This window comes from Colobus angolensis, unplaced genomic scaffold, assembly GCF_000951035.1.
Source record: "Colobus angolensis palliatus isolate OR3802 unplaced genomic scaffold, Cang.pa_1.0 Scaffold300, whole genome shotgun sequence".
NCBI lineage: Eukaryota > Metazoa > Chordata > Mammalia > Primates > Cercopithecidae > Colobus > Colobus angolensis.
This window is the reverse complement of record NW_012116267.1, coordinates 358,995-370,316: the sequence shown is the minus strand read 5'-3', so window position 1 is coordinate 370,316 and position 11,322 is coordinate 358,995. Positions and strand designations below refer to the sequence as shown.

The 11,322-nt window shown below is 46.2% G+C and overlaps 1 protein-coding gene across 1 annotated transcript in view; it reads left to right on the top strand.

The window, feature by feature from the left end:
* Positions 1-7,645: 7,645 nt before the first annotated feature.
* The window catches only part of DOPEY2 (dopey family member 2), a 139,652-nt gene continuing 135,975 nt past the window's right edge, over positions 7,646-11,322 (top strand). Inside the window, exon 1 of the mRNA XM_011950053.1 lies at positions 7,646-7,810. Coding sequence (XP_011805443.1) covers positions 7,673-7,810 — 138 coding nt within the window. The 5' untranslated portion in view covers positions 7,646-7,672. The remainder of the gene's footprint in view (positions 7,811-11,322) is intronic.

Below are 11,322 nucleotides of genomic sequence, written 5' to 3'. Positions count from 1 at the left end.
CGCTGCTGCAGTGCGGGGGCGGGGAGCTCGGGGCCGTAGACCCGGAGGGCAGCAGGGAGACTGGGTGGGGTCCCCTCGGGTTACCTGACCTGGCGCGGAGGATGTGATGCCGGCCACTCCCTCACCGAGCAGGGCGGCAGGTGCAGGTCAGGGGTGGATCGCGGCCCGCGCGCTCTCCCGGGGCGGGCCCACAGCGAGACGCTCAGCCTTTGTTTGCTCGTGCGGTCCTGGCTGGGGAGGAGGCCGGGGACGCGGACCTGTGAGAACTGAGGGCTTTCCTCGTCGGGGAAGACCCCAGTCTTCCAGCCAGTCCTCAGGAGAAGGTATCCGGGCCGCAGTGCGCGCTCCGCCATCCTGGCCCCTGCGCCCTGCAGGGTTCCCGACTGCTTGCCGGGACTGTTACCCGCAGGTGTTGCCCTACACTCGCGACTGCAGCCCCGCAATTGGGAAGACTTTGCTAGGATTTTTTTGGTAAGGTGATGGAAGACCGTCCCCCTGGCCCCACAAGCCTCCTGCCATCAGCTAGGTGGCTTAAATTTTTTCCAGTACAATTTGATTACCACTCTGAAAGACCAAATTCAAAACAGAGTGAAGACCATTGGTGATGAGTGTTTCTGTGCTGTAGACTCAGGATCGTTATCAATTTTATTACTAATAGTACATATCTGTTGCTAAATGTTTTTGCTTACGTGGTAGGGTCACTGTGTCCTCATTTTCATCGAGCTCAGAAATATTCCCTCATATAAACATATTTGCAGTGAACTTTTTTGGGATCTGGCAGTTGGTTTTTCTCTCGAACTTGTTGTTTTCTTTTTCTATATTATTATTATTATTATTATTATTATTTTGAGACGAAGGTCTCACTGTGTTGTCCAGTCTTGTCTCAAACTCCTGGGCTCAAGCAATCCTTCCTCCTCGGCCTCTTGAAGTGCTTGAATTACAGGTATGAGCCACAGTGCTCAACCCTGAATTTGATTTTCTATGAAATTAAAAATGGGTAAAGTGAGAGATTTCTTGCTGACATTTTCGATTTTACGGTATCTGAGTAGATACACTTCTTATGTGATTACTTCTTTGTGTGTCTAGGTATTTATAGGCTGTATAACTGTCGGTTTTACTGAACTGTTCAATCTCTCACAGGAGACATATCTAGGATAGATTGCAAGATCATTGGCAAAAGAGCTATTTAAGGACTGAACCAATAATTTTATCACTAGCATAATGTACTGGAGACCCTGTACTATCTCACTTTCCTGAGCTCGAATCTGGTTCTGCCAGCTGCTGGGTGTGTGACCTGGGCAATTTTCCGAATGGCCTGACTTCCTAATACCCGTCTCACAGGACTCCTGTATTGCATCAAAGAAATGCATTCGGCCTGGTGCGGTGGCTCACACCTGTAATCCCAGCACTTTGGGAGGTCAAGGGGGCGGATCACAAGGTCAGGAGATCAAGACCATCCTGGCCAACATGATGAAACTGCGTCTCTACTAAAAATACAAAAATTAGCCGGGCGTGGTGGTGCGTGCCAGTAGTCCCAGCTACTCTGGAGTCTGAGGCAGGAGAATTGCTTGAACCTAGGATGCAGAGGTTGCAGTGAGCCAAGATGGCGGCACTGCACTCCAGCATGGCGACAGAGCAAGACTCTGTCTAAAAAAAAAAAACAATAACAGAAAAAAGAAAAGAAATGCATGCATAAGGTCGGGTGCGGTGTCTCATGCCTGTAATCCCAACACTTTGGGAGGCCGAGGTGGGCGGATCACCTTAGGTCAGGAGTTCGAGACCAGCCTGGCCAACATGATGAAACCCCGTCTCTACCAAAAATATTTTTTAAAAAATTAGCCAGGCATTGTGGTGGGCGCCTGTGATCCCAGTACTCAGGAGGCTGAGGCAGGAGAATCGCTTGAACCCGAGAGGCAGAGGTTGCGGTGAGCCAAGATCACACCATTTTACTCCATCCTGGGTGACAAGAGCGAGACTCCACCTCAAACAACAAAAACAAAACAAAAAGGAGACCGGGCACAGTGGCTCACACCTGTAATCCCAGTACTTTGGGAGGCCGAGGTAGGAGGTTCACCTGAGGCTGCGAGTTGGAGACCAGCCTGACCAGCATGGATAAACCCCATCTCTACTAAAAATACAAAATTAGCTGGGCGTGGTGGCACATGCCTGTAATCCCAGTTAGGAGGCTGAGGCAGGAGAATCGCTTGTACTCAGGAGGCGGTGGTTGCGGTGAGCTGAGATTGTGCCATTGCACTCCAGCCTGAGCAACAAGAGGGAAACTTCATCTCAAAAAAAAAAAAAAAGAAAAGAAAAAAAAGAAATGCATGCATTTTCTTGGAAAATGGTGAATTTTCCAAGCTCACCCAGAAGACTTGCTTGGTAGCATACCACATGCCCCATATTTTGAAATAAAGGAGCTTGCATGAATGACAGTTTCCAAACTTCTCACCTGTGCTGGTAGTTACACCAAATAGCGCTTTATTCATATGGCCAACCATAACATTGAACTGCTCCAGCTACCTGCTCTTACCTGGCTGATGCCCTCCTTGCCATGAGCAGTGGCGTCCCTTGCCACCCCACCTTCTAAATACACACCTTATTGTCAATACACACCTTATCACAGTCCTCTTCCTGGTAACTCTAGCCGCCCACACTTCTGAACTTTGAGGACTCCTCTGTCAGTGGCTGAGTTTCCTCTTGCTATCATCAGACTGTCATTTTGTCCACCCTCTGTCACTTATGTGTGTTAAAAAGAGCAAGGTCACTTTTTCCACCCTCTGACACTTACGTGTGCCACATTAAACTGAGATTATATATTTAGGTATTTTAATGTGAGCCACATTAAACTGGAATTATGTATTTAGGTACTTCCACTTTTAATAGGCTGTGAACGATGAGAGTAGGGACCATGTACTTCCACTTTTATTAGGCTGTGAACGATGAGAGTAGGGACCTTGTCTTCTTTATGTTTCTTTCCCCCATGTTTAGACACTTAGAAGAGTGAACAGACTGTGCCCCATTGGAGTATTGTGGTGGTTTAGAGATGCTGGGTTTCAGAACTGTGAATTTTCTGGAAAAGAAAAAGTATGGACTGTTTGGATATATCAACTTCTTAGTCTTTACTTGGCAAAAGGAACAAACTACCAGCTCTCATTACCATCTTTTCCTTAATATTTTCAAAACGTGTGAAAGCAGTTATTTCAGAAAAAGGGACAGGCTTTCCCAGGAAGAATGAGTAGACGGTCTTATTTTGTGGCTGGGTGTGCAAGGTGCAGTATATTTTTGCAGAGAGGCATGAATGCAGAGGCTCTGTGGCAGGATGGGTTTGCCCTGGGGTTGGAGGGTGCAGTGAGAAGTGGGTAGAGTCTTGTAAGCTGGAAAAGGGGTTGTTTGGTTCTCTTTTGAGCTTTCTTTCTTTCTTTTTTTTTTTTTTTGAGACAACGTCTCGCTCTGTTGCCCAGGATGGAGCGTGGTGCCGCAATCCCAGCTCACTGTAACTTCCACCTCCCAGGTTCAAGTGATTCTCCTGCCTTGGTCTCCCGAGTAGCTGGGATCACAGACAAGTGCTACCGCACCAGGCTAATTTTTTGTAGTTTTAGTGGAGACAGGGTTTCTCCATGTTGATCATGCTGGTCACGAACTCCTGACGTCAGGCGATCCACCCGCCTCAGCCTCCCGAAGTGCTGGGATTACTGGCATGAGCCACTGGCCTCCGGCCTTATTTGAAGCTTTATGGAAACAATTTTAAACATGGCAGTTGTATGCATTATGTTTTAAGAGGATTCTTGGAGCACTGTGTGTAAAGGCACTGGAAAGGGGCAAGTGTGGGAGAATCATTGGGAAGCTTCTGCAAACATGCAGGGAACAGGCAGCCCAGATTGCGGTGCGGCGGAGACAGAGAACAATTGAGTCAACAGGTGTTTAGGAAGAGGAGACAAACAGGACTGGGGTTGAGCGTGGCAGGTGAAGAGAAGGAAGAGTCTAGAATGATCCCACAGGTGAAGGAGCTACTTTCTGAGAAGGGAAAGACTGGAGAAGGAGCATGTTGAGCAGATGGAATTGAGAATTTAGTGGTTTTTTTGGTTTGTTTCTTTGGGACAGAGTTTCGCTATGTCATCCAGGCTGGAGTGCAATGGTGCCATCTCAGCCCACTGCAACCTCTGCCTCCTGGGTTCAAGTGATTCTCCTGCCTCAGCCACCTGAATAGCTGGGATTACAGCCACCATGCCCGGCTCATTTTTCTATTTTTGGTAGAGATGGGGTTTCACCATGTTGGCCAGGCTGGTCTGGAACTCCTGACCTCATGTTCCACCCACCTCAGCCTCCCACAGTGCTGGGATTACAGGCATGAGTCACTACACCCGGCCTAGTTTTATTTTTTTAAACAGCTTTATTGTGCTATAATTTGCAGCTCATAAAATTCATTCAAGTATATAATTCAGTGTTGTTGTTGTCTTTGAGACAGGGTCTTGCCATGTTACCCAGGCTGGTCACAAGCTGCGGGAGGTAGAAGCAATCCTCCCACCTCAACCTCTGGAGTAGCTGGGATCACAGGCATGAGCCACTGTGCCCAGATAATTTCAGTGATTTTTTCATTCATTTACAGAGTTGTGCAAGCATTGCCATCATCCCATTTTAGCACATTTGCCTTACCTCAGAAAGATCGCCATTCCCAATGGCGGTTATTCCCTGTTTTCACCACACCCAGGCAGCCACTAACTTACTGCCATCTCTCTAGATTTGCTTGTGGAGGGCATTTCATATCAATGGAATCTTACAATGTCTGGTCTTGTGTGTCTGGCGTCTTCAACTAAGCGTGTGTTTTCAGGATGCATCCATGTTGCAGCACGTATCAGTACCTGGTTCCTTTCCATTGTCTCAGCGTTCCTTTGTGGATAGACCATATTTTGTTGATGGATGCTTGTCTTAGTTGATTCAGGCTGCTCCAACAAAATAGTGTAAACTAGGTATTTCTGTTATAAGTAACAGTAATATATTCCTGTAGTTCTGGAGGCTGAGAAGTTCAAGATCAAGGTGCTGGCAGATTCAGTGTCTGATAGGGCCTGCTAGCTGTATCCTCACAGTGGAAAGAACAGCCAGGCTCCCTCAGGTCTCTTTAATTTAATTCATTTATTTGAGACAAAGTTTCATTCTGTTGCCCAGACTGGAGTGCAGTGGCATGATCATGGCTCACTGCAGCCTCAACCTCCCAAGCTCAAGTGATCCTCCCAACTCAGACTCCTGAATACCTGTGACTATAGGCATGTACCACCACACCCTGCTAATTTTTGTATTTTTTGTAGCGATGGGGTTTCACCATGTTGCTCAGGTTAGTCTCGAACTCCTGGAGTCAAGTGATCCACCTGCTTTGGCCTCCCAGAATTTCAGATGTGAGCCACTCCGTTCAGCCAGTGTCCTTTTTAAAAGGACATTAATCCCATGATGTAGTCACCTTCCAAAGTCTTCACTTCCTTTTTTTTTTTTTTTTTTTTTTTTTGAGACAGAGTCTTGTTCTGTTACCCTTCCTGGGGTACAGTGGCACAGTCCCGGCTCACTGCAACCTCGACCTCCTGGGTTCAAGCAATGCTCATGCCTCAACCTCCCAAGTAGCTGGGACTGCAGGTGTGTGCCACCATGCCCAGCTACTTTATTTTATTTGATTTTTTGGTAGAGATGGGGTTTCACCATGTTGGCCAGGCTGGTCTCAAATATCTGACCTCAAGTGATCTGCCTGCCTTGGGCTCCCAAAGTGCTGGGATTACAGGTGTGAGCCACCATGCCCGGCTGCCAGGGAATGTATTTAGCAGTTGGTAGAGGAGGAGGAAAGAACTTCAGAGAGGTAGGTGAGAAACAAGCTCTGGGGCTGGAGGGGCCAGAGGAGTATGTGGGCCAAGCGGAGGCTGCTAGGCTACTTGGAGAAGAAGTGGTCTGCCGCAGAGTGCCACTGAGAGGTAAAGTGAGGAAACAGAAAGGACCTCTGCCATTGGTGACTTGAAAGTAGTGGTGGTTGCCAGGCGTGGTGGCTCACGCCTGTAATCCCAGCCCTTTGGGAGGCCAAGGTGGGTGGATCACGAGGTCAGGAGTTGAAGACCAGCCTGACCAACATAGTGAAACCCCATCTGTACTAAAAATACAAAAATTAGCCGGTGTGGTGACACATGACTGTAGCCCCAGCTACTTGAGAGGCTGAGGCAGGAGAATCGCTTGAACCCAGGAGGCAGAGGTTGCAGTGAGCCGAGATTGTGCCATTGCACTCCAGCCTGGGCAACAAGAGCGAGACTCTGTCTCAAAAAAGAAAAAGAAAAGAAAAGAAAGTAGTGGTGGCCTGGTGAAGATTGGATTGGGTCTGGAGTGATTAGATACTGAAGTATGAGATTTCATGAAATTTTTATAACTGTACTGGCCCGTAAATGAAAGACTCAAGCTTAAAGAACGTGTTGTACCTTCAGTTCAGTTTCTTCCATTTACCATATTTGCCTTTTTATTTGATTGACTACATCCAACTTGTTTAGCAATCTACCCAGCTAACTGCGTTCACTCGTGTTTAACTGTATAGCATTGCTCTGTATTTGTCTTTCCTTTCAGACTCAGCGTACTAGTGAAATACTATTTGTCCTCATATATCCATTAGGATTGTGGTTGGCTATAACAGAAAACCTGATTGAACAGAGGCTTAAACAGCTGTTATGTGCAGAAAACATACACCAGACATTACAACATCCGGAGTTGGCATGTGGTACCTTCACCATGCCATCTGGGGCTGCAGGGACTCTGTCATTCCACTCAGCCATTGTTTGTTTGTGACTTTTGTGCATGTTTCATGACAGTTGCAAGATATAGCTTCACTCCAACATCATGCCTTTGTTCCAGGCAGAAAGAAGAAGAATGGAGGGCAAAAGGCTTATGCCAGGGAGTCTGCCTCCTTTCCAATTGCCTTTTAGACCTACAGCTTCTACTGACATCTCATTGGTCAAGAGCTATCACATGGCCACCTAGATGCAAGGGAGTCTGGGAATTATAGTGTTACTGTGAACAAAACCAGTGCTCCCTTAGTACAGAAAAGGAGAACGAGGCATGCTGGGTAGATGCCTGCCACACTTTAAATAAAACAGCCAGGTATGGTGACGCATCCCAATAGTCCCAGCTGCTTGGGAGGCTGAGGTGGAAGGAAGGATCACTTGAGCTTAGGAGGTCGAGGCTGCAGTGACCCATGATCATGCCACTGCACTTCAGCCTGGGTGGCAGAGTAAGACCCTGCCTCCAAAAAATAAGAAATAAAAAATAAAATAAAAAATTCCATACGATAGGAGGGGCCGTGCTCATTCAAAATTACCAGCTGGCGACAACATATAGTCTAGCAGCTTTGATCCTGGAATTGGTTTTGCCAATTACTTGGAGCCCTAGCACTCTTATGCTGTCTACTCCTGTTTCCTGTTCTCCCCCAGAATCCACAAGGGTGGAAACTATTTATCTTTCATCTCCCACAGTGCCTGGCCCAGAAGCCTTGCTAAATATTTGAACAGGATTGCCCAGTGAGTTTGTGCACAGTAGTGTTTGTGGACAGCTGTCTTCTGTAGCTCTGGGTCGGGAATGATTTGTATCCCCGAATGGCTCTCTCATTTGGTTATTTTTTGATTTGCTTTTAGATACTTTTCTGCTGTGAGAATGTAAGATGGATCCAGAAGAGCAGGAGCTCTTAAATGATTACAGATACAGAAGCTACTCTTCAGTGATTGAAAAGGCTTTGAGAAATTTTGAGTCCTCTAGTGAATGGGCGGATCTCATATCTTCACTTGGCAAACTCAACAAGGTATGTTGGGTGTATCCTGTTTGGATTGCGTGGAGGTGGGGATGTAATTGTCTTTTTATTATTACAAGAAATTACATGGTTATATTATTTGTATTTTATAATCTTTATATTATTACATATTATGCAGTATAATCTTTATATTATTTCAAATAAATACCATTATATATACAATGATGATTACAACAATTAGAAAATACAGAAAAGAAAAAAAACACTCATAATTCTGTTCTCCAGTGTTACCCACTGTTAACCTACCAATGTATGTGTCTCCTTCCAGCTTTTTCTGAGCATAAAATTATATATAGTGTTCATGTAGTTGAACAGTCTTTTTCTTAACAATATTTGTGTCTAGACAAGATACAATTTAAAATTGTCAAATTAGGCATTCAAAGACTGTTCTTTGTATACTCCTTAGGATTTTTATTTATTTTTCTTCTTTGATATACTTTTTTGATGCTTTGACTGCTGTCTGGTAACTCCTAGAAGAATAGAAGTTGAAATAAATATTGAAATCTGCCCAGAACTTGTGTGTGTGTGCTTGTGCGTGCGTACGTGTGTGCGTGTGTATGTATGTGTGTGTGTGTGTGTATGAAATCAGATCTAGGAAAACCAAAACTGGTCAAATGTGGGCTTGACCTTGTCCTCTATATCAGGGATCCCCAACCCCCAGGCCGCTAACCGGTACCGGTCTGTGGCCTGTTAGGAACGGGGACACATAGCAGGAGGTGAGCGGTATGAGCGGGCGTTACCGCTTGGGCTCTGCCTTCTGTCAGGTTAGTGGTGGTAGTGGGTTATCCCAGGAACGTGAAGCCTATTGTGAACTGCACATGTGAGGGATCTAGGTTGCATGCTCTTTATGAGACTTTTTTTTTTTTTTTGAGACAGTCTCACTCTGTTGCCCAGTTTGGAGTACAGTGGCGTAACCTCAGCTCACTGCAACCTCCACCTCCCAGGTTCAAGCGATTCTCTAGCCTTAGCCACCCGAGTAGTTGGGATTACAGGCATGTGCCAGCACGCCTGCCTAATTTTTGTATTTTTAATAGAGACTTGGTTTCACCACATTGGCCAGGCTGGTCTCGAACTCCTGACCTCAAGTGATCCACCCGCCTTGGCCTCCCAAAATGCTGGGGTCACAGGCGTGAGCCACCAAGCCTGGCCACTCTTTATGAGAATCTAACTAATACCTGATGATCTGAGGTGGTACAACAGCAGATCTACAGTTTCATCCTGAAACCAGCCTTCCGCCCTCCTGCCCCTCCGCCACCCCATCTGTGGAGAAATTGTCTTCCACAAAACAGGTCCCTGGTGCCAAAAAGGTTAGGAACCACACCTCTATATAAGTGACCTATAGATGGGAGCATTATATTTTCCCATCCTTTCTTTCCCAGAGAGAAAGTGACACAGGGACCTTCAGGTGCTCAGATGACCACTGCAAGATGTAGGTAGATGATATTTGGGCTTAGAGAATCTACCTGGCTCTGTTGCTGTTTGCACAGGACCTGAGTTTGGAGCCCAAACGCTAGGTGGGAGTTAGGAGGTGTCTCACTCTACTCTGTAGATCTCAGCTCCCCAGGCCAAACACGCCAGGGGAACTGGGGTGAGTTAAGAATTTCAGCAGCCTGACCCTGCAGCCCCCACAGATGGCTGTCAGGCATGCTGGAGATAGGCAGCTCTTACAGCTCAGCCAGTAAGCTGCTGGTCTTTTGCAAGGCATATTTACGACATGCAAATGTCATGGCTCTATGCTGGCTGGGGTGGATAAATGTTTCTAAGGTCTTTAAAACAGGAAATAAGGGCTTGCAAATTCTTTGGTTGTACAGCTCTATCTCAGGAATTCTCCAGGTGATTGAAGACTGCATTCACAGACTTGCATGAAGGTGGATTGCTCTTTTAGGGGAAAGGGAGAAGCAGTAGAACCCCATTGAGTCCCACATTCTTCTGGATGTTTCACCGTTTCAGTACTCAGCCCTCCTGGTTTATAAGAACAGCCTACTTTTTGTTTTCTTTTTCTTTTTCTTTTTTTTGTTTGAGACAGTCTTGCTCTGTCACCCAGACGGGAGTGCGGTGGCGCAATCTTGGCTCATGGCAACCTCAGCCTCCCAGGTTCAAGTGATTCTCCTGCCTCAGTCTCCCGAGTAGCTGAGATTACAGGTGTCCACCACCATGCCCAGCTATTTTTTTGTATTTGTAGTAGAGATGGGGTTTCACCATGTTGGCCAGGCTGGTCTCGAACTCCTGACCTCAAGTGATCCACGCACCTCAGCCTCCCAAAGTGCAGGGATTATAGACATGAGCCACCGTGCCCAGCCAAACAGCATATTTATTGTTAGGGAGGGAACAGTCTTCATTATTTCTGTTTTTTCTTTTTCTTTATCAAGATAAAATTCACATAACACAAAATTCACCATTTTCCCATTTTAAAGTACACAGTTAAGTGGCCTTTAGTACATTTACCATGTTGTGCAACCATTACTGCTCTCTAGTTCTGCACGATTTCTTCACTCCAGAAGGAAACCGATACCCATTCGGCAGTTCCTCCCCCATTCTCCCCTCCCCCCAGCCCCGGTAACTGCAAATCTACTTTCCCTCTGTACGGACTTTTCATGGAAATGGAATCATACCATATGTGGCTTTTTGTGACTGGTTCATTTCATTTAGCATAATGTTCTTGAGGTTCATCCATGTTATGGTATGTGTTAGAATTTCCTTCCTTTTTATAGCTGAATAATACTCTGTTGTATGGGTAAGTTACATTTTCTTTTCTTTTCTTTTTTTTTTTTTTGAGATGGAGTCTCGCTCTGTCGTCCAGGCTGAAGTTCAGTGGCACAGTCTCAGCTGACTGCAACCTCCACCTTCTGGGTTCAAGCAATTCTCTTGCCTTAGCCTTCCGAGTAGCTGGGACTGCAGGTGCACACCACCACACCCAGATACTTTTTGTATTTTTAGTAGAGACAGGGTTTCACTGTGTTGGCCAGGGCAGTCTTGGACTCCTGACCTCCAGTGATCTGCCTGCCTCGGCCTCCCAAAGTGCTGGGATTATAGGCATGAGCCACCGCACCAAGCCACATTTTTCTTTATCCATTGATCAGTTGATGGGCATTTAGATTTTTACCTTTTGGCTATTGTGAATAGTGTTGCTATGAGCATTCGTGTACAAGCTTTTGTTTGAGCCTCAGTTTTCAACTCTTCAGGGTGCATACTTAGAAGTGGCATTGCTGGGACAGATGGAAACGCTATGTTTAACTTATTAAGGAGCCACCAGTTGCACTATTTTAACATATCCACCGAAAGCAATGCATGAGCGTTCCAATTGCCTAACATCATCCTTACCAATACTTATTTTCCTTTAAAAAAAATTATTGGCCGGGCGCGGTGGCTCAAGCCTGTAATCCCAGCACTTTGGGAGGCCGAAGTGGGAGGATCACTTGAGCTTAGGAGGTCGAGGCTGCAGTGACCCATGATCATGCCACTGCACTTCAGCCTGGGTGGCAGAGTAAGACCCTGCCTCCAAA